The sequence below is a fragment of the Polypterus senegalus genome, chromosome 14 (genome assembly GCF_016835505.1).
Source record: "Polypterus senegalus isolate Bchr_013 chromosome 14, ASM1683550v1, whole genome shotgun sequence".
Taxonomy (NCBI): domain Eukaryota; kingdom Metazoa; phylum Chordata; class Cladistia; order Polypteriformes; family Polypteridae; genus Polypterus; species Polypterus senegalus.
This window is the reverse complement of record NC_053167.1, coordinates 56,375,316-56,399,242: the sequence shown is the minus strand read 5'-3', so window position 1 is coordinate 56,399,242 and position 23,927 is coordinate 56,375,316. Positions and strand designations below refer to the sequence as shown.

Genomic DNA, 23,927 nt, shown 5'->3' with positions numbered 1-23,927 from the left:
ACTTGCTTCTACTTTGCCAGTATAAAGTTGCCAGATTAAGCTAATGTATACATCACTGGAGTGTGGGAGGAATCTCAAGTGCCCAGAGAAAGCATAAGGAGAACAAACACATGTGACAGACCGTGAAAATGCTTGTTTTGAACTCGGTGCTCTGGAACTGTGATGCAGTGGCACTAACTTCTGTGCCACCATGCAGGCTTACATAATACAAGAGATAGATAGATAGATAGATAGATAGATAGATAGATAGATAGATAGATAGATAGATAGATAGATAGATAGATAGATAGACAGGTACTTTATTAATCCGAAGGTGAAATTCTCATACTCCAGCAGCAGCATACTGATAAAAAACAATATTAAATTAAAGAGTAATAAAAATGCAGTTAAAACAGACAATAACTTTGTATAATGTTAACGTTTACTCCCCCGGATGGATCTGAAGAGTCTCATATTGTGTTGGAGGAACGATCTCCTCAGTCTGTCAGTGGAGCAGGACGGTGACAGCAGTCTGTCGCTGAAGCTGCTCCTCTGTCTGGAGATGATCCTGTTCAGTGGATGCAGTGGATTCTCCATGATTGACAGGAGTCTCCTCAGCGCCCGTCACTCTGCCACAGATGTCAAGCTGTCCAGCTCTGTGCCTACAATAGTGGTCAGATTTTCACTTGCCACTGGGAGATTACTGAACTCTTCAGGGCCGACATCAGACTCTGAGCTCTGATTTTGTTTCCTTTCGCTAATAAAACCTAAAACTGCTGTTTGTTCACGTTTCCCTCCACCAAGACGTAGCACAGGAGTAGTCATGGGCGATTCGCAAACTATTTTTTTCAGTGAACTATACAAATCGATTTAGTGGAGCTCAATGGGAGTGCAAAGTGACTTCAGTAAGTTAGTAGCTGATAGCCTCCTGTTAACATCACATGTTTTGAGTGGCAATATTTTAAAACAATCTTATTTTCTAAACCTTGTTATGCAGACGTACGCTGTGTAATTTCCATCCATATACAGTATGTGCTTTCCAGATACTTTTTTAAGAGTTACGCAAACTTTTGTAATGATAAACACTGATAATTTTGCTGTTGTAGTGTATTCTTTAATGGAATTTTATTATGATGCCTGGTCATGTGAATATTGTACTAACTGGCTAGCCATCGCTCACCCCTTCACCACCTAATATGAAGGGAATCAGTACAGTGGTTCAAGATTGTTATTTTAAAATGAGTTCATCAAGAACACGGGGGCACAGTTGGAAACTTGTTAAGGGTACATTTCGCACAAACATTAGGAAGTTTTTCTTTACACAAAGAACGATAGACACTTGGAATAAGAGAGCAAGTAGTGTGGTAGACAGTAGGACTTTAGGGACTTTCAAAACTCGACTTGATGTTTTTTTGGAAGAAATAAGTGGATAGGACTGGCGAGCTTTGTTGGGCTGAATGGCCTGTTCTCGTCTAGAGTATTCTAATGTTCTAACAGCTCATGTGTGGAGAGCATACTGGCACAAAATGGCTGCCATCACATCATCCATGTAGATGCTACACATTAGTGGTGGTTGAAGTGTCTCTGCATTCACTGTGTAAAGTGCTTTTATTATAGTGAGATATAAATGTAAAGAATTATTATTATTTAGGTGCTTTCCCTAAGTAGCATGTTCCACGGGTGTGCATATGTTAACTGGAGGAAGGGGAGAAGTGCTTTCCCTGGTTGGATATAATAAAGAAGCTGTCTGATTGTTTTTTTAATACATCACAGCTATGTAAGTTTATAATCGACTGATATTTTTATCAAGAGAGATGTGTACTAAAATGCATGTATGCTGTACTGGTTAATTTTCATTAGATGAAAAAAAAAATTAAAAACTTAAGCTACAAGGTGAGCCAATTTTGGAAAGTGGGTGGGCCTCGGCCCCCACAGACTTGACATTAGCATGTGCCTGGTTTGAGTCCTGTTGTTAGGACCACTGCCCACATTGCCAGAGGCGTGCCCTGATGGTAATCATGTGGTGCTTGTGATTTTAAAGGAAGTTTGAACCTTCTTCTGATTGAATTGAAGTCACTTCCAGGTAGAAACTCAGTGTCTTCTAATAGGTGAGATGTTCTGCCCATCTTAGTTGTCATTCCATGAATTACAGGCCTTTGTCCTTGGTTGAGTCCATTTCATGCATTCTGGTTCGAGAGGTCTGCCGATGGGTCTCTGGCCTGATGTCAGTGCCACTCTGACTTACACCTTTGCTCTCAGGTGAAGTCCAGGCAGATAGCGGTACAAGCTGGCATTCAGTCACTTAGGCTGCAGAGCATGAGGTTTTTTGTGCAGATTGATTCCTGCACTCCTGTTAAATCAACTTTCTTAACTGGCCTGGTGTGCTACAAACGCCTACCAGAATGGGCACTGCCCAACTTGTCCTACGATAGGTTAACACTTTTTATAGTCAGTTAGTAAATTTCAATTTATTTTGCTGTGCATGCACCGTTACTTTTGTTTCATTTTATCATTGTGACAGTCATCTTTCTGTTTCCATTTTAATTTCAATTTCCAAATCAAGTTTTCTTTTGAAGATGTTCATGGCTTTGGGCACATTATTGGCACTTGCAATGCTGTTTCCTCACATGACTGATGATGCTGTGGCCCATGATAATGTCACACCGATAGTATTTAAGATGTCCAAGTATATGAATAAACTAGCCCAGTGAAATGCTCATTTAATAAAATGGGCACAATGGTAGAATGATAAATCTGTCTTTTTCAAGTATGTCATGCTTTTAGGAATCTCTGCTCATTAGATATGCTAGCCCTTATGTCCCTTTATCTTTGTACGCCTTTAGACTTTGTTCTTTGGACATTTTGGCCCATACAGGCAGACAGGACTTTTTCAACTAAGAGATTTGCCTCTTGTTTTGGTCTTTGTCAATTGATTTTTGCTACTCCTATAAATCAAAGAGTCAAGCTCTATGGAGGTTCCTGTGCAAGTTAAAAAAATTGAATCTGTTATCCATCCATTCATCCTTTCTCCAACCCGCTATATCCTAACACAGGGTATAGGGGTCTGCCGGAGCCAATCTCAGCCAGTACAGGGCGCAAGGCAGGAACAAACCCCGGGCAGCGTGTCAGCCCACCACAATAATCTGTTTGTGAAGGAAACCCGGGCATCAGCAAGCCCAAACCCCAGCACGAACACACAAGCACAGTCCCGGGTTCAAATAAAGGTTGATTTATTAACCAAATCCTCTCAAGTTTATCACAATAAAAACAAAAAACTGTTTTTTTTTTTCTCCTCACAATAATTTTCTCACCACCACGCTGCCCTCCTCCAATCAAGTGTTGCCTCTCTACCTCCCAGTTGCCATTTGCCTGGATAAGGGAGTGCAGTTCCTTTTATTACAGACCCGGCAGGACTTCTGGTGCCAGGGCGATCACTCGATTGAAGTTCTTCTGGGTCACACGGAAGTCCATCACAGTAGGGAGATTGTCTCCCTACAGCGCCCACTTGCGGTACCCCATGACCCCAGCAGGGCTGCCCTGCAAGACTACATTTCCCAGCATGACCTGCTGACTTCCCACTGGGTACCGATAATCTAGATTGCTGGGGGAATAAAAAAATCCCAGCAATATCTTTTCTTTTTAATGGGCTGTCTATCCACCCTTTCCGGTCCTTCCAGGTCTGCTCCGTCTTCTGGCCGGGATGCCCATCCAGCCCATGTGTCATCTACAATATTCATTGTAGTAGTCAGTGAATACAGGCAACGTAGCTAGGAGATAATGGAAAGTAATGCAACACCAGTGTCTCTCAGTCAGCACAGTAAAGAAATGGACAACCTAGACTGGTAAAGTCCTAATTAATTTTAGAAGAAAGATCTAAATAAGCAGAAACAGTTAGTCTCCACCTTTCCTGTTTCACTTTCCTAATTACAGAATATTGTTCAGGTATGTTCACTTTTTTCCCTTTATATTTTAGTCTCAGGTTTTAAAATCATTTACTAGAGCAATGGGCCCTTGAGCAAGGCCCTTAACCTGCACTTGCTCTGTCCTGGGTATGACATTAATCTGCATTCAGTCCTGCAAGCGAGTCCTCCAACTTGCAGGGAAAACTTGGGGGATTTGGTGGCAGGACTGGCACTTTAGCCACCGTTAAAAAAACCTCACAGTGTTACACAGTGGTGTTGAGGTGTCACCCGCTGCACTCGGGTCCCAGTCCAGGTGTAATCAGCGCATGTTCCCAACCTCCTCCTCCTCCTCCTCCTCCTCCTCCTCCTCCTCGATATTTTCTGTATCCAAGGCTAACATTCATACAAAATAGATTTGATCTTTTCCTACATAAAGTTGTGTTTTTCATTATTTCAAAAGCAGAAATCATCTATTAAGCACATCTCTTAAATGTTATCTTAAAGCAGTTTCTTTATATATATCTGAAGTTTCTTTATGATATTTAATGTTAATTAAATTAACACATACATTTCTACATTTGGCTTTAGAGTTGTAATAAAGTGTCCAAAATATTTCATTAGAACATCAAAGTATAGGAAATAAACTAAACCTTCTATCAGCTATGTGGTCAATTAAACAGTAATATTCTACTCTATTTTACGCAGCTAGCCATATCACTTCAACACATGAAGGTCACTCTGGTTCACATTTAAAATACTGTATACACATTTCTTACGTCACAATGACTGGATGGGAGCAGAAATCAATATATCTCATGTAATAAATGTCTTATTATTCACTCTATTTGCTTTTGCTTCACACTATAGCATATTGAAACTCTCCTTTTTGTCAGCTGAATATTACTTTTATTCTAATTATAAGAAAAATGAATGGATAAAGTATAAAAGTATTTATACTTAACAATTTATTACTCATAAATTCCTGCTAAAGTCTTGATGTTTTCAATGCATTTATCAGAGTGTTGGCTCTGTAGAAAAAGCAGTGTACTGTTCTGTTATTTAAACCTATTTTCTTGTATTATTTATACACTTGCCTTGTTGCTAAAGCATATGTCAGCATGGAACAATACCAGAACAGGATGCCAGTCCATTACGGGTTGAGCGCACACCCCACAGTTAATCCAGCACCCGCAAGGAACAAACACAGGCACGGAGAGAACAGGCAAACTCTTAATCCTTCACTTTTTTACTGGAAAACACTTGTGCTATTCACTGCAGCACCATAGCACCTGTCCATTGTAGTTTAAACCTTAGCTAAACTAGATATTAGCCTTTCCCCTTGCGGCTTCGCCCGCATATTAGTGAAACAGGACAGTGAGGAGGGCCTGGCCCAGCTCTCTACTCCTGACATCACTCTTCCCCATCCCCTCGGCCCGCAGCCTCTATCTCAGATTAGTGCGAATATATCGCTCATGCAAGCGAACTATGATTCTTAGCGCAATGAGAGAAGTCGCGAAATCAACCGGAATGTTCAAGCAAATTCTAGAAAAAAGCCCGCTCTAAATGTGTTAAGTAGCTCTCTCATTCCCTAACTAAGCTGAGTTAAGGTCACGCCCCAAGACAGGCGTGTCAGTACGGAGGGCCCCGCCCCCTCCCCGTAGCCCAATGAATCTGTCTCGGATTCGCACTAATAAATCGAACTATGATACTTAGCGTGATGACAGAGGTCGCAAAATCAACCTGAATGTTCAAGCAAATTACAGAAAAAAACCCGACCCTAATCCGTTAAGTAGCTCTCTTGGACAGACATACAAACGGGTCTAAAAAGCTATAAGAAATCTTGTGCTTGGACCACAAAATTTTTAAAACTGTTTCTTAGCGAGCACCTATGGGCCAAGGGTAGCCTACATTCCAAATTTCAAGTCCCAAGTCCTCATGGCTTGGGAGATTTCGTGATGAGTGAGTCAGTGGTACAGTATTTGGCTTTTATACAGTATGTAGATATATATACTTAACAATATTCTAGTCTCTAATTTACATATAAAATGCACATAAATAAAACAAGAACATCTATGATTTCAAAAAACACCCAACCTGACACAAACACATACCACAACTTGTAGTATTTTGTTTTCTGTAAGGAATTGCCTCCTCTGTATTTTATAATTATCAATAGAAAGCTCTTGGATTTGCACTCCTAGACACTAGCGGGTCAGCTGTTCTCACTGTCAGCGCCCTCTGGCTTCAGCAGCGACCCACTCTTTTCACAGGTTTGGGTTGTCTCTTAGCTTCTTACTACCAGCCACTGCTGGATGTGTCCGTGCCCACTCTGGCACTCCAGGAGGATGTATCTGCTGAACTACGCAACCTGTTAGAAGCAGGTATCACTAATACCTTTCAGTGGGTCTCAAACCTAATGATAGAAAAAAAAGACAGAGGGTTTGCGCCTTTGCATTGACCCCAAGGCTATGAACAAAGCAATAATACCAGGTAAATCCCCCCTGCCAATCACCAAGGAGCTCACCCATTTCCATGGCTCTAAGGTATTTTCCAAACTGGACCTTCACCAGGATTACCTGCAGATTCCTCTCTACCCTGAACACAGAGATTTTACCGTCTTGTCACCCACAATGGGGTGCTTCGTTATCCTAGGACACCGTTTGGCCTCAGCTCTGCCCGCAGCTGTTATCAGAAGGTGATGTCTACTGCCTCTGCTGGGATTCCTGGGGTGGTTATCTATCTGGATAACATTGCTGTGCATGGCCTAAACCCAGGTGCCCATGATGAATGCTGCCACAGAGTGTCACCTCACACTAAATGACAATAAATGTGTTTTCTCAATGCCTTCCATTGTTTGTGACTGTCGATGGCCTCTGTCACCTCCAGTCTCATGTGGAAGCAATCCAATGTATCCCTGAGCCCATAAACACAGCCCGGGTGGCCTTCCTTCCTGGAATGACCACCTACTATCTTAGATTTCTTCCACTGTACTGTACCACCACAGCCCCACTATGTCACGTGCTGAGGAAGGACACTCCTTGGTCCTGAACTCCCGCCTGCTCTGAAGTTGTTTGTAGGTACAACTCACATCTTCTCCTTTGATGTCTCTAGTCCTATCTTTGTTACATATGATGGTGTAGTGCTAGGAGAAGTGGTGTCCCAGCTACAAAATGGTGCTAAATGACTAATTGCCTTCACTTCCTTGGCACTACATCCAGATGAACAAAAGTACTCTGTGAGTGAGAGTGAAGCTCAAGCTTGGTGGCACATGTTTCTTTATGGGCCTACATTGATGTTATGCACTGACCATCAGGCACTCACAGCCCCGCTGCCAACACCAGGCACTGGGTACAAGACCCTTAGGATTTACTGCCTGGCCTGTAAATCTGCCCCCACATTTTCATAGACAGGAGTGAACATTAACGTAAAATTATACTGCTGCAATCTCTCCGACCAGTGCACTTACTGCCCTGCCACCGGGACTTGCTAATGCTCCAAAATGGCTGCTAAGTTAAAGCAAGGTTTCGTATGCAAAAATATTGTGAATCCTGACTCTGCGTAAGAAATGGTATAGGCACTTTTCATGGAGTACAAAATCTTCATACATGAGACCCCAGGAAAGCCAGACAAAGGGCAAGGGCGGACGGGCAGGAAGTTTTCATTTTTCCATTTTGGAAAATTTCTTATATTGAACTCTTCTGAAAAATGAAGGGCAGAAGGCAGAGCCCTTGTGGCACTGTCATGGCTGACACATTCGTCAGTGGCAGACCAACAGTTTTGGGGCCCAGATGTTTAAACTGCCAAGGGGTCTCCGTCGCAACCTGCAACAAATTCTGGGTAACCACTGTGGTCTTCTTCAACGGGGTTGTTCCATGACAGATCGCCACAACTGTTTAACAAATTCAGCCTCTTCATATCAGATTCTGATTAAAATTGCTGTACTGGATTATCTCACATGTCAAGGTCATTGGTGTGAATACAAAATTCCTATGCCTTATATTTATTGAGTTATGGGGTGATGAAAATTAAGGGAATGTTATATACAGTGGTGTGAAAAACTATTTGCCCCCTTCCTGATTTCTTATTCTTTTGCATGTTTGTCACACAAAATGTTTCTGATCATCAAACACATTTAACCTTTAGTCAAATATAACACAAGTAAACACAAAATGCAGTTTTTAAATGATGGTTTTTATTATAAAGACATCATGCCAAGATCCAAAGAAATTCAGGAACAAATGAGAACAGAAGTAACTGAGATCTATCAGTCTGGTAAAGGTTATAAAGCCATTTCTAAAGCTTTGGGACTCCAGTGAACCACAGTGAGAGCCATTATCCACAAATGGCAAAAACATGGAACAGTGGTGAACCTTCCCAGGAGTGGCCGGCCGACCAAAATTACCCCAAGAGCGCAGAGACGACTCATCCGAGAGGTCACAAAAGACCCCAGGACAACGTCTAAAGAACTGCAGGCCTCACTTGCCTCAATTAAGGTCAGTGTTCACGACTCCACCTTAAGAAAGAGACTGGGCAAAATCGGCCTGCATGGCAGATTTCCAAGACGCAAACCACTGTTAAGCAAAAAGAACATTAGGGCTCGTTTCAATATTGCTAAGAAACATCTCAATGATTACCAAGACTTTTGGGAAAATACCTTGTGGACTGATGAGACCAAAGTTGAACTTTTTGGAAGGCAAATGTCCCATTACATCTGGCGTAAAAAGAACACAGCATTTCAGAAAAAGAAAATCATACCAACAGTAAAATATGGTGGCGGTAGTGTGATGGTCTGGGGTTGTTTTTCTGCTTCAGGACCTGGAAGGCTTGCTGTGATAGATGGAACCATGAATTCTACTGTCTACCAAAAATCCTGAAGGAGAATGTCCGGCCATCTGTTCGCCAACTCAAGCTGAAGCGATCTTGGGTGCTGCAACAGGACAATGACCCAAAACACACCAGCAAATCCACCTCTGAATGGCTGAAGAAAAACAAAATGAAGACTTTGAGTGGCCTAGTCAAAGTCCTGACCTGAATCCAATTGAGATGCTATGGCATGACCTTAAAAAGGCGGTTCATGCTAGAAAACCCTCAAATAAAGCTGAATTACAACAATTCTGCAAAGATGAGTGGGCCAAAATTCCTCCAGAGCGCTGTAAAAGACTCATTGCAAGTTATCGCAAACGCTTGTTTGCAGTTATTGCTGCTAAGGGTGGCCCAACCAGTTATTAGGTTCAGGGGGCAATTACTTTTTCACACAGGGCCATGTAGGTTTGGATTTTTTCTCCCTAAATAATAAAACCATCATTTAAAAACTGCATTTTGTGTTTACTTGTGTTATATTTGACTAATGGTTAAATGTGTTTGATGATCAGAAACATTTTGTGTGACAAACATGCAAAAGAATAAGAAATCAGGAAGGGGGCAAATAGTTTTTCACACCACTGTACATGCATGATGCATCATAGAATATTGAAATAAAACAGAAAAGACCGCAATCAATAGAATTTTTCAGTTTGAATGCTTATGTGTTTATGGCTAGCCTACATGATACTTTCATTTTTTATTTTAACTATTGTTACACTATATTGTTAATATTATTTTTAAAAAACCCTCCTCATACAGTAGACACCTGAAGGTTTTTAACCAATGTATGCTAAAGTTGTTTCCGGGGCCCCTCTGGGATTAGAAGCCCTAAAGCTTAAGCTTCATTAGTTTTATAACAGATCGACCCCTGGGCATCAGTGAAGTCCACAATGAGACGAGATCTTCTGTTCACTTTACCAAAAAAGAGTGCCTAGGACTTGTGCATGCTTGAAACGTTGTGTAACTTACAGCAAGTATTTTTACGTAAAAGTTTTCAATAACTAATAACATCCAAATACAGAGCCACAGCACTGTACGTCACCACAGGTCGAGACCAGCAGTTTCAGGATGGAGGTTAAGTTTAGGGGTCAGCATGGTTAACGTGTACTCTAAATGGTTAAGATTAGGGGTCATTGATGTTTAGTGTAGTCAGCATGTCAATCAATTTGATTTACGCTGATCTATAAACTTTCTCCAAACTGCTGGTCCATCCATTGCTGCTCTTGGCGCTGATGCTACAATATATAAGGAACCTTTTCAAAGCCCAAAGAACCAATGTCATGTGCACAAAAAGAATGAAATGGTTTTGTGAAGAAGGAACCACTAAACCCAGTAAACTGCTATTACAAAACCATAAGAGTGTAGCTTTATTTTTTAATGACTTGATTTTGCATGGCTCAAGATGCTGTCCTCTCATATTGCTGGCTCTGCTCTTTACATGGTACTTTGAGGTGGCCTGCTATCCTTTAAAGGACTGCTCACCTTTTGTCGCACTATTTGAAAAGGCATGCGACTTTGCAGGCTTGCCATTTATATGGCATCCCTGCCACTGCTGATGTGCCATCTTATACTTGGGTGACTCATTCCTGGCCTATGTCACTTGGCAGCACCTTTACAATATGGACAAAACAGGAATCTGCATGGAAGGCCACCTAGCAGGGTACAACAGATCTGGAAAACCTGAGCATAGTATGCGTTATTGTACGAGGTGTGGCAGAAAAGTAATGAGACTGGCAACACTGCAAGCGATCTGGCAACGCTGCGCTGTTGTCCTTGATAGAGCACGTGTATCAGTACCCTCCCATAGCTCAGTGCGAGTTTCAACTCCTTCCGTTAACTATGTGATTTTTGTGACTGCTATTAGCGAAGCTGTGTTTTTGGTTGTGCGTCACGCAAAATGGAACAGCGGAATTTGGAGCAACGTTGTGCCATTAAACGGCAAGTGTGACGTTTGAAAAGTTAAAACAGGCCTATGGGGAACATTCTTTATCCCGAGCTCAAGTTTTTTGCTGGCACAAATCATTTTTGGAAGGCAAAAAACACGTTGAAGATGAACACCGTTCAGGGAGGACTTCAACTTCGAAAACCAATGAAATCATCAACCGTGTGAACACTCTTGTGAGATCAGACCGTCGTTTAACAATATTGAGTGAACAATTAAATTTGAACAGATTTACCGTTCATCAAATTTTGACTGAACATTTGCACATGCGAAAGGTCTGTGCCAAAATGGTGCCGAAAAACTGCCCTCTCCATAACAGAATTTTTGACCTCAAAAGGCATTCCTGTGGTTCCCCAGCCCCCTTATTCGCCTGACCTCAGTCCGTGTGACTTTTTCTTTTTTCCTAAAGTGAAAAATATCCTCAAAGGACGTCATTTCGAGACTTTAGAAAACATCCAAAAGAGTGTAACGGACATGCTGAAGACCATACCGGTTGAAGACTTCCAGCGCTGCTACCAACAGTGGGAACAACGTCTCCATCAGTGTGTAGCTGCCCAAGGGAACTACTTTGAAGGGTATAACATTGATGTTTGAAAAAAATAAAAACTTTGGTAAATAAAAAATCAGTCTCATTACTTTTCTGCCACACCTCGTATTTAGGAAGAGTGCGTTTGAAAACAGTAACCCTTTGGTATTTATAATTTGTCATCATCTCTTCGAACATGTTACAGAAAATAAAATAAATACAACTCCTTTCTAGGACGTTCATGCCTATGTCATCACCCAGAAAAGCCACTCTGCACTTTTATTTTTTAGGGTGTAGAGAACATACTTCAACAACAGATGGCGACATTTAGCCGTAGTTGTGGCCTGGCATTTACAAACCACACAGGGTGCTTTAACTCTGATCATGGAGGGTCGTGTTGGCTGCAGGTTTGTCTTCTTGCTATTTTCTTCTTCAGTGACCGATTTCTGCTGCAAAATGACATTTTCCACTTCAGTTTTGATGACCTTATTTTTAAGATTTGTTTCTTCTGAATTTATTCTTTCCTCCTTAAATGTCAGCCAAACATAAATGAGATGTGAATTGAGCCAGCAGATCACCAGCTCAGTCGGGGCTTTAAACTCCCACCAATTTCACTCCAACCTGTTTCTTAATTAGAAGCTGGTTTTTGTTGATTAAACTCGCTATTTAATTCCATTGCTTGTTGGTGGTGTAATTCTGCCATGGCAGACATTTCCAAATCTGTTGATTTTCAAAATGTTTTGTGGAACTAAGCAGATCAACGTTACTAAAAACTTCACCTTTCTTTATTTTCAGATTTGTATGTATGATGGACACAGGTTTGCTGGTCATGTGTCACCTCATTTTGCATCTCATTATTGTTTGATTCTAATTACAGAATAAAGAAACACTTTAAGGGGCTTAGTCTTAAATGGCAAGTCAATTAGAAATGAAGGCAAAAGAAGTTCATGAGCAGCAAAAACTGGCTACTAATTAAGAAAACTTTTAGAATGAAAACCTGCAGACACCGAGGCCTTCAGGGTTCAGAGTTGAACACCCCTAGTGTAAGATGTAACAGGAACATGTTCACTTTCTCTCAATTTAAAATATATTTAGTGCACTTTGTAGAGGGAAAATGTAATAATTATAACTAGATGTGCATATCAGACTTCAAATTGGCGAGAGATGTTTTACAGGCGCCAAGTGAAGACTTCTGTTGTTATCAGCAAATCTTTTTACGCTTGTAAATACAGTTACAGGAAAGGAAATGAGCGCAGATTGCTGCCATACCCACATGAGCATGCAATTAACTTAGAAACTGACCCTGAATAAAACACATCAAGATGTTCTCAGCAGCTGGAATTAAAAGGCAAGTGCGACCCTCATGTATTGATTTTGCGAGCCGGCTTGTTTCATTGATGGGACTGCAGCGACCTTCTACCAGTGCAGTTGGGTACGTGGCAGCAATTGACCCCGCAAAAGATGCCAGTCCATTGCAGGACACACACACACACCCATGGGGCCAATTTAGAATCAACACTGTCCTGTAACTGATCATTGTCCATGTGGTGGTTATATGTTCTCCTCATGTCTTTGTAAGATTTCCTTCTAGATCTTCAAACATGTTCAAATCCAAGTTGGCTGAGTGAGGGAGTGTGAGTGGGCCCTGCAATGGACTGACATCCTAATCTGCACTTCTCCTGCCTTGTGGCCAGGGCTGACAGAACAGACCCTGGGCCCCTGCCACCCTCTACTGAATTAAATGGGTTTAAGAATGGTGTGTTCTGTTAGTCAGCACAATCTGCACATATTTGAGACATGAGAAGAATCCATAATATCCAGAAGATGTGCACATGGATAGAACAGGAAACCTGCTTATACTTCCCACACATGATGCCCAGGTCATGATTTGGACTGACCACTCTGGAGCTATGAAATTAAAGCTCTTTCAGTTGTGCCACTGTGCCATCTGCCTGCATAATGGACAGGTGTAAAGCCATGATGTAATCAATCAATCAACATTTATTTATATAGCACATATTCATACAAAAAAATGTAGCTCAAAGTGCTTTACAAAATGAATAGAAAAATAGAAGACACAATAAAAAATAAACATAAGTCAACATTAATTAACATAGAATAAGTAAGGTCCGATGGCCAGGGTGGACAGAAAAAACAAAAAAAAAAACTCCAAAGGCTGGAGAGAAAAAATAAAATCTGTAGGAATTCCAGACCACGAGACCTCCCAGTCCCCTCTGGACAAATGACAGAACTAGACACAAATATTATAACGGATGGCATTATTCTCGGCAAAAGTGACAGTGCATGGTCCTCTGAACAAATAACTTGACCCTTTGATCTCCTATCTTGATTTCCTTCATTTACAACATGTAACAAAGAGCTACAATGTTCATTCTTAACTGACAAATAAAGAAGGCTAGGGTGATGCTGCCTGATCGTTCTAAGGCCTTGGGTTCAATGCCGACGTGTGGATTTTACCAACTCCTCCAATGGATTGGCGTCCTATACAATGCTGCTTTCTGCTTTGTCCCTGCTGTTACCAGACTAGGCTTTGTCGTTTTACAAGGCCTATAATGGAAAATGGATGAATAAAGCAACTATGGTGGTGTCTGCTATATACATACAGGGGATACCATGAAGGTGACTCTTCATAAAGAGAATACTGCTTCAATTCTTGAAATAAAAAATGGTGCCTGTACTAAAAATAAAGCATGCAAGGCCTGAAATCACTTCTGTGTTCATGGGTGAGTCTTCTTTTCTGCAGGGACACCATGCTAGAGCTCCCTCTAAAGCCTCCTGGTGCCCCTGGCCTCCTCAGATCTCAGTGCCTTTTAAAGAGCTGTCTTAGTAATCACTCGAATAATCCCATAAACACAGAAAAAAGTACACACCACTCACCTACCAAACCTTCTGCACCTTGTCCTTAAATGGTCAACTCGGCCCTTGCTAGGGACATTTGGCTGCCACCTTTTGGTCAGGACGTCCCGTATCTCCACTGCCTTGCTCTGTCTACTGCATGTCCTGCAAAAATCTCCTCAGACTCCTTCTGGCCATTGCTTTGTCTCAATGGGTTATGAACCTTAGCTTCCTAGGAGGACATTGGATTCTTCCACGTGGGGTATGAGGCGGTGGGGTGGTCTCTCAGTCTCCCTGAAAATGTTCTACAGGTTCACACCCTCATATAAGCCACATTGGCAGTGTTGATTTCCACTGGAAATCCCTTGGCAGCCACTCACTTCTTTACAATCCCTCATTACATTTTTGTGCCAACTTTATCCTGGCTAGATTTAGGGAGTAAAAATAATATTTTTGCTTATAGGGTAAATAATAATTAGATATCAAATGTGCCAATTATCAGAAACTAGCTGCACTAGATTTCCATAATATTACAAGCAGGATTTACTGTATATCCAGTATACTGTATGCTGAGGTTTCATAGACAGGCCCCAGCTGTTTCTTGGAACTTCTTATGTGGTGCTGAAAAAGATAATAGAACTGCCTCTCCAGTTTCAGTCATCTTTGATAGGGAAATTCCTTCAGGATTTAGCAATAGAGGTCACAAAAAGAAAAGTTAAACATGAATCTCAAGGCTCTGTCTGTCTGCCTCTATATATAGGGAGGAATTAACCTTTTGCTGTCACTTGACTCGTGGAGACAACTGAAATCCTCGACATGCAGACTGAGAATGCTTTGATAGTTTGAATATGGTTCAATGGGGTGGCACATTCTCAAAACTTCAGAGTTTATAACCATCTTAGTCTTTTAGAACGCAGGTCTCCCTCCCAGTATGCTACACAAACTTGAAGTATTCCCGTACCATCTAGTACAAGAGATGTGTGTTCGACATTTGGTTAAGTGCCTGTCATATAGCCTGTTAGAATACAACCCTCAATTACAGAATATGATGAAACAGTTGATTATTAAGCAGAAGACAACAGACAGTGTTATGGCTCAGCAGGTTCTGCTTCCACCTCATAGATCCATCAAACTGGGTTGGAAACTGGATCCAGTTGCTGAATCTACACATTCTCCCTGTGTCTGGGTGGGTTTTCCTCTGGGAGCTTCAGTTACGCTACTTCAGGTTAGGTTAACTGCTGATTCCACATTGGCCCCGTTATTTGTTCTGGGTTTTCTTATAGCATTTTTGTATATTTTTGTATTTTCTAGTCGCTTGTCTGTTAGTCTCATTCAAAGCTTTGTGTTTCCTGTATTTATCTCTAGTTAGAGTTTTGTGCAGATATTATTTGTCTCCAATATTATATATGCTATGTTTTTCATTTTGAATTTCTGTGAAGTGCTTTGAGCATTGGAAAGGTGCTATATAAATAAAATGTATTATTATTATTACCCCACTCAAATTGGATTAAGCTGTTTTACAAATGTTATGTGGTACACAAGGTGTTGTGCCTCTCACTCTCTCCAGACCTTTCTGATTGGCTTTCATTTTTGATGTAGAACTTGACGCTGATCAGATCAGCGTTTTACTTGGGCAGATCATTTTGGTCATGGGACATAACAAATCAAGCTGTAACACTAATTAACACTACATCTTTTGATTTATTTAATACACGTTATTTCCATACATAAATTACATGTGTATAAATAATTACACACAAGGCGCTGCATTTAACGCTGCCAGCTCCATCACTAAGTGGACACACACAGGACTCCTCCTGCTCCTTACAGCCCGTGTCCGGTGAAGCCCCGCCTCTGGGGGCGGAGTCTATCAGTGCCCGCCCCTCCTATTCCTCCTCGTGGCTGAGAGATTGTGCTTGGTGGCAGACTGCAACGTTGCAGGACTTTGTGAGGAAGCGTGCACGAGCAAAGGGGGCAGCACTTCTTAAACTCCCACCCTAAAAAAAAAGTTTGTCCTAAGTGGGTGCGACAGGTATGTAGCGGAGGCGCAGATACGCCGGACTGTTAAAGCCGATCTGACCGCTGCCACTGAGGATTGTCCGTCCAACACTACAGGACAGGGATATATAAAGCAGACCTCTGCGACTGGACGCTGCGCTTCGTACCTGTTCTGGAGTCGGCGCTTCTGTTGCCACGTTGGGGATTAGCGGGCCACAAGGCTTCTTCGGTTTTATTCGAGGTGTTACTCCCGCCAAGATGCCCCGGTCTTTCCTCGTGAAGAAGTACTTCGCCACAAAAAAACCGAATTACAGCGAACTGGAAAGCCAAGCAGGTACGTTTACGCAAAGGCAGATTTCCGCTATTAGTTTGTATTTTGTGCGTTTTCTTATTGCTTCCGACAAATGTTGTGACAGTTTTAGTAGCAATGTGTAATTCACGCAGAGACACTCCGGGGGCTTCTTTAACCCCTTACGAAGCCCACACCGCTTTTTATGTAGCGCCTTAAAGTCGGCGCCAGTTGGGTGAATTGGAGTCTATAGAAGGCGACCCCTCTAAATTGCTTCTGTTAAAACAAAGATGGAATGTTTGAATAATGCCTGTCTGCAAGCTCTTTTTATTGTTTACTTCTCTCTAAACTTCATAGCTGGAACGGCAGGTCAAAGGTCTCCATATAACATTTTCATGGCGCATGCTGAACTCGTGAGCCCTTTAAAAGGCAGCTGTCCAGGTGCTCGGGAAGGCGAGTTTTAAAGGTAGTCGCGTAACCAAACGCTTCCTAAAGCGCCTTACATTCTGAATGATCGTGTTGCTTGCTGTGCTCGTCGGCGGAGATGCACACGTTTAAGGGCTCCTTCCACAGGTAGACCCGCAGGTGCACTGATTCACTCACCTCCGAAGCTGCCACTCGTCGCGTGCGTGCGCGCGCGCGCCCACTCACCATCTCACAGATCGCTGGGTGGTCCCTGTAATCGTTTTGTCTTCATCTAGTCAGTTTACAGGTTTAATGTGCGCCATAGTCGTATTCCGCTAGTAATAATTAACAAAAAAAAGAAGCCAGGATTTGATTCTTGGAAGGAGTAGCCGCTTCGCTGTTGTCTTCCCATGAGAACGCGAAGCGGATCCCATCTCCATTTCTGTACTGACATTAGAAGCAGGGCATCCACCGGCGTGATTGTTCTTGGATCAAGACATAATTTGGCATTAAATCATGCGGGGACGAGGTCGGGAATCCTTGCTTTAAGCATCGGGAACTCGCACCCCCCAATTGAGACTAGCGCGCCAGTAGCGGAATGACGCGAGTAGGGGAAGCCCCTGACCACTTTTCATTTAAAGTTTTTTGTAAAGGAGTCCGCTTTTCGTAGAGTTTGTAACTGGACGCAGCCTCCTGGCCCACATTTTCATAAGTGGCCCGCTTACAGATTTAAAGTAGCTGCGCCTACTTGCGAGTGAGCAAATGGAAACCAGCGAGCGCGGTCTTCAAGCTCCAGGCCGGGCACTGCTGTTTATTTTGTGCAAGTAGATAATGCCAAATATTTTTTTCCATGGGATAAATTAGCACCATCTTGCCAAGTGTATTAGACAAGCAAGTGTGAATAAGGTATTTGGAATTTGCAGACTAATTTCGGTGATAAGCTTTTTAATAAATTAACAAAACTGCTCAGAAGGGTGGTGGAAAACATGGCATTTTATTAGAAACAGGGTGTATCTCGCAACATCGCAAGATGCAGAATATTTTCGTAATTTTTAGCTTTGCAATGTGGTTAGTGAAGCTTGATTGGCCACACAAGAGTCGGGTTTGGAATATCGCAGCTTGTTCGGTGGTCTTATCAACTGTTGTACTGTGTTTCTTAGATTCGGGCACGTTATGGTATGCACACAGTTTAATGTTAATTCAGAGCAATGCATAGCAACATTCTTAACACTGCAAAATAAAGTCCATTTAATTAAGGCAGCATGACTGTGGTTTGGAAGGGAGGATAGGGACATTTCCTGTGCATAGTTGGCATTAGGGATTTCAGCACAATTTTTTCAAATCATTTTCCAGACATTATTTAAAAAAAAAAAATGTTTTAATGACAGACTCACCAGCATAGCAGGAGATTTTGGCATTATGTAAACACAGATGCCAGCTGTGCCACGTGGCAAAAGTCATGCATTGGCTTTATGATGGCACAAGTGGTTAGTTTCATTGAAACCGCTTCATCATCCTTATTAGGCAAAATATTGTATAATGTAATACAGTATCAAAAGGCAGATTGTGTGGTTAAGGCCTTGGGCTTCAGATACTGCGATTTTCAAATCATGCCTCTAATCCTGTGAGGCCATGAGCAAGTTGCATCACCTGTCTGTGCTCCAATTGGAAGAACAGGACGTCAGCCTAATAATAATAATAATAACGGGTCTAGGACAGACTGTATGTCCTTTACAAGATCAAGGGTGCTAAGTGAGCTCCTCTCTTGATTTGCTCGTTTTAATATATGACCTGGCCTCATTTCTGCAGGGTGGTTGTGCCAGATGTCCTTTATTCTGACCTCACTATTATTAAACATGGATGGCACAGTGGTGACTAGATAAAGGGTTCAAATCTGGCACTTTACTGATCTTCCTCCCACATATCCAAAGATTTGCTTGGCAGGTTGATTAGTAATTCTAAATTCGCCCATAGTCTGTGTGTGAGTGGGCACTCCAGTCTGAGGCTGTTTCTTGCCTTGTTTGAGTTCTGTCGCTTACTGTTGACCTGAATTAGTTTGAGAGGATAAAAGAGTGTATAGATTTTAAAATGATACTGATGATTGCCATTGTTACCTCAAAGTCCCAAACATCTCAGGCTCGGCTCCCTGCTGTTGTTGTGTGGACTTTTTACATCCTCTGCAGGTCCACTTGGTTTTCCTTATGCTCTTCTTTGGTCCAGTGACATGCATATTATAACTGGCAAGGTTTTCAGTGACCCCCTGGAGGTTAGTGTGTGGGTGTGCTTGAGTCTGAGATATTTACGTGTGTCTGTCTGTCTGTCCGTCTGTTTGTATATTCTTTACCTCTCTGTGATTAAGTAATAGAAAAAAGTGGAGTTCATAAAACCAATGGACATTAATAAGCAGCTAAGAGTATGCCAGTTAGCTTTGATTTTGATCAGCCACTGCTGTAGGTGGAGTTACTGTCTGCTCCTTTCCTTGTGGAAGACCAGCAAAGTGGGGCTGCTCTTGGTTCCACATCTTTTGACTTATTTAATGCAAGCTTTTGTTAGTATAAATGTGAAATGTATACCGTCAAGAATGGAAGCAAACAAACTGAAATAATGTTCAAGCCACATTAGGAAGGATGTTCTTCAGTTGCTCAGTCATCTGTTAAAAGATCACTTTTGTTCATTCTTGTGGTTTACCCCCAATGGAAGCTTATGGAGGAGGTAAGCAACACTCCCATACGGCACTACGTCTCATTGAAATAGTCTGCCAGTCTGGTCAGGTTGTTCAAAACACATCAAAATCTCTCCCTGCACAGGCTGCTCCCAACATGTTCCCTAACACTGTGACAAGTGTCTCCTCCATGCCAAGTGGCCGGTGTGGGACAGTGTGCCTGCACTGATAATACCTTTTATTTATATAGCGCCTTTCTTGCTTGACATGTAGCTCCTTTCCAAATGTAATACCATTTACACCTGCACCCTTCTGGTTTGTTCTGTGGTCTCCTTCAACTTGGTATACTGAAATTGTGTTAAGGGTATATCTTGCCTTTTGTGAACAAAGTAAACCTAAAGATTTATTGAAAGGCAGTCTCAAAATTAATGATCTACAGGCTTTTGGACTGATGCACTTTGTGGGCACCAGAGGAATTAATAGGAGCCAAGACTGCTTTGAGCAAAGGCATTGCTTATTGATTACATTTAATCTGGTGAACCCTGTGCACTCATTGATGAGTGAAATCGATTTAATACAGGTTTGTTTTTTCCCTTTTCCTTTTTCTCTGCAGTTGTCCTATCCCCACTAGAGCCAGCAGTTCTCAAAGAGGCAGAGATTACAGCTGGTTGCCCACCAGTTATTGTGTGGGACGTTGGGGTACTACCAGCTCTCTACAATGCTGAAGCAAGTCAGTCTTTGGAGAGTCCCACCCCACTTGATCTGAGTTCCTTATCCAGCAGTGAGGAAGATGAGTGTCGGACCTCTGATCCGCCTAGTCCTGCTGAAGCGGATCTCTTTCAGTGCCTTGAATGCCATAAATCTTACAGCAGCCCTGCAGGGTTATCTCGCCATCAGGGGTCACACTGCCGCGGTGCTTCCTCAAGGCTGGGGGGCCGAGCCTTCCGCTGCAAGCACTGTCCCAAGGAGTATGGCAGCCTGGGAGCCCTGAAAATGCACATTCGCTCCCACACCTTGCCCTGTGTCTGTCCAACCTGTGGGAAGGCCTTCTCTCGGCCCTGGCTGCTTCAGGGACACATCCGTACACACACTGGTGAGTCGTCCGAAAGCATCTGCAGTGTGAATGGGGTTTTTAGAGGCACAAGGGGACTTGAATTGCATGCCTTGTTGATCATTATATTAAGATTTATGCAAAGTTCTATGCAGAAAGCCCTACACAGAAACATCACGGATAGTGCATGCTGATTTACTCTGCCCATTTTTATTTTCTCTTTCCCCACCTTCCCAATGTTTGCTGCAAACGGGGGCATTTATTTATTTTCCTTTTTGCATTTCAGGAGAGAGGCCCTTTTCCTGCCAACACTGTAGCCGGGCATTTGCTGACCGGTCTAACCTGCGGGCTCACTTGCAGACTCACTTGGACATCAAAAAGTACCAGTGCACAAAGTGCTCTCGAACCTTCAGCCGCATGTCCCTTTTGCACAAGCACACAGAGATGGGCAGCTGTGGCTCCTCCTGAGATGCTAACTTGTCAACTCCTATTCGGACTGTGGGGGTGGGGGAGTAAGGGGGCTGTGGCAGTGGGGCACATGCGCATTGAGTCAAGGTCATCAACAATTCTATGTTGTCTCTGCCTTGCTTGTTTCCAAAGCTTGGGAGTCACCTGTTTGCATGTCCATTATGATGGATTGTGGTACTCTGCCCTGGTGGCAACTTTTTTTCCTTTGCTCAGAGCTCTCCAAGAAGGACAAAGATTGCCCTTGGCCTGTTCCTGTTGACCATCTGTACAAGCCCTGCACACTAGGAGAATGATCTGGATGCTGAACTGCAGAGTAAAAGGGATAAGTCGGTTCATTCAGGTTTTCATTTTTAATGGATTTGTTTCAAGCCATATCCATCACAAACATGCATACACACACACACACACACCACACACAGAGTGGTCCAACAAAGAAACAGGTGTCAGGCCGAGGCAGCGGCCGTGTTGGAACAGCTGAGCGCGTTACAGTTTCTCGGCCTGGGTGTTGACAGGTGCAGATACTAGTCTTAACACAAGGCTGTTGACAGGTGTGTTCCTGCAGGGTGCTGTTGCAAAAAGTAAACTGACGTGCTTCAATGCCACTGGTGCGGATGGGTTCGATAGTGTGCCTTTCCTCAAGTGTCACCTCGTTTGTAATGGCTATTTCTGCGTAGCCTTTTAGCTGGGGAAGCTTTCCCCAGATATGCCAAAAATGATGAATAGCCCAGGATCATCGTCCTCCTCACACAAATGTCTGTCGACCTGCAGTAAAATCCTTTATGGGAGAGTTGGACATTCTTGCCTCTCGTCATTTCATGGGTTTGTTTGTTTATTTTTGAGAAGAGCCTTGAGCAAATCTCACGAGTTTGGTCTTTGCTGACCATACTGGATGTCTGCGTCCTGCATCTGGAGATTTACTGTATTTTGGCCTTGGGTTTCTGTTGCTGACCAGAAGTCTTGAGAACTATTTACATTTTTGACTTGCTTTCTTGTGTCAAATGATTAATTCACAATTGTTTGTTTTTGTTTTTTTTAAATTGCTGCCATCTGTAATTAAACTTTTTTTTTTTTTCCATTCAGGTTTTCAGACTTTTCAATAAAGCAGTTTTTTTTAATGAGTGTGTGAAAGGTGCTTACTTGTCCCAGTGGGAAGAACTAAATGACCTTTTATTAATAAACCATTTGTCTTCTATGAGGGTTCCCCATACTTGGAGTTGCTGATATTTTGTGCCCCAAAGATTAGAGAGAGGCTGCCATCACATTGAAGAACAAAGGATTCCTCTTTGGGGGTCATATTGGGACAGCTACTGCTGCATGTGCTCCTTTTCACATTATGGTGTGTGGTACTTGGTAGCCTGGCTTAAAATCTCCTAAATCTATGTGCTGAGCGACACCACTTTTGATATGAAGGAGGGTGCAGCAGGTAGTGCTGCCATATTAGGAGTTTGAGTCCCGTGCCCAGTTATTGTCCAGCTTCCCTGTTCTCCCTTGGCAGGGATATTTTTATGTTTTGTGCCCAGTGGTGCCAGTTACCTCATGCCATAGGATGTCATGATAAGATAATTGTTTGCATGTGTGTACAACTTTACTGTTTTGAAATAAAGTTGTTACACAGGGCTCCAGTTGTAGAAAATAGATGTGAAAGCTACATTTCTTTAAAGGCAAGTCAGTTTGCTTTTAACCCTTTTACGTATTAGCAAGTACAAATATTTGATGGCTAGTTGCATAAAAATTTAGGTTTGCCAATCAAAGGCAGGCAATGTTGGGTTTTACATGTTCTGAACCCGACATGTGTGGCCTCCATCAAAGAGATCCAAAGATGAGTAATGGTTCATTAATGATGTTAAAATGTCCCCATCATGTACTCCATGATGGGTTATAACTTCACATCAGAGTGAATTGACATCCATGGTTTTGGGGATTGTTTTTCCTGGTTTTTGTTAATAAAGTACTTAAATTTATTGGATAAATAGCTATTTTTTCCAGCCATTAAATCCTGTTACTTGACTAGTAACAGTTTTGTATGTAAAAAAATTATTTCACTTTTTCCTTTTCTGCCTGTGATTGCCCCACCAATAAAAGGGCACACTCTGCCAAAAAAATACTTGGGATGAACAACATGTGCCCAATATCACTTGGTCTTCCCCGCTCTTCTCCTCAAATGCATAGGTTGCTCAGAATGGCCATTTTCACTTTTGCTCTGATTTGAACTCCTTGTTAAGTTTATTTAATTGGGTAAAAAAGCCTTTCACTAAGGAACTTTTGGGATTTTTATATTGCTAGAAATTTAACACCACCCACAAGGAGTCACTTGTGAACTGTCTGCCCCGCTTTGAAATCTTTCCTCTTGACTTTATCCCCTTCTCCATCCACTCACCACGTCCATTAGAGCTGATTTTTTTTTTTTTTTAAGCTTCAGGTTACCCTTATTAAGGCTTCTGTTAGGCTGAAGTTGCTCGTGTATAGAGCTGGTTATGGTAAGGATATTGTTTTGGGTGGCAGTATTGACCGTCTCAGTTGGGGTAGAGTATTACCCATTCTGTGTATGTACAGTATATAAAGACTGTGGGAATGGCTTCCGAGTTATTGTTGTCTTTTCTCATGTAGAGTGGAATATAATTAATTTTCATCCATCCATCCATCCATCCATTTTCCAACCTGCCGAATCCGAACACAGGGTCACGGGGGTCTGCTGGAGCCAATCCCAGCCAACACAGGGCACAAGGCAGGAACCAATCCTGGGCAGGGTGCCAACCCACCGCAGATAATTAATTTTCAAAACAATAATCTAGTGCAGGGTCGGTGAACCCAAAATGTCTCAAAATGACATTGAGTACAAGGTAGGAACAAAGCCTGGACGGAGGTCAGTTGACTTTCCTTGTTTATAATGGACCATTTCAAGTTAGCAATTAACTTAACTTGCGTGTGTGTAGGATGACCGAAGAAGATGGAGTACTTGGAGTAACCTGGTTCCAAAACACAGCAG

General features: G+C 42.3%; 1 protein-coding gene across 1 annotated transcript; it reads left to right on the top strand.

Moving 5' to 3' along the window:
* The first annotated feature begins 15,881 nt into the window (after positions 1 to 15,881).
* snai1b (snail family zinc finger 1b) lies at positions 15,882 to 21,336 on the top strand. Its single transcript, XM_039735525.1, has 3 exons — positions 15,882 to 16,400; positions 20,036 to 20,515; positions 20,760 to 21,336. The coding sequence occupies exons 1-3, from the start codon at positions 16,325 to 16,327 to the stop codon at positions 20,939 to 20,941; spliced, it is 738 nt and encodes a 245-aa protein (XP_039591459.1). The 5' UTR covers positions 15,882 to 16,324; the 3' UTR covers positions 20,942 to 21,336.
* The last annotated feature ends 2,591 nt before the right edge of the window (positions 21,337 to 23,927 follow it).

What these genes read in the sequence shown, in the direction of transcription:
- snai1b (XM_039735525.1), top strand. Translation starts at nt 16,325, where the DNA reads ATGCCCCGGTCTTTCCTCGTGAAGAAGTACTTCGCCACAAAAAAACCG. An exon ending in CGAACTGGAAAGCCAAGCAG is followed by an intron (nt 16,401 to 20,035) that starts GTACGTTTACGC and finishes TTTTCTCTGCAG; the next exon opens with TTGTCCTATCCCCACTAGAG. An exon ending in ACACATCCGTACACACACTG is followed by an intron (nt 20,516 to 20,759) that starts GTGAGTCGTCCG and finishes TTTGCATTTCAG; the next exon opens with GAGAGAGGCCCTTTTCCTGC.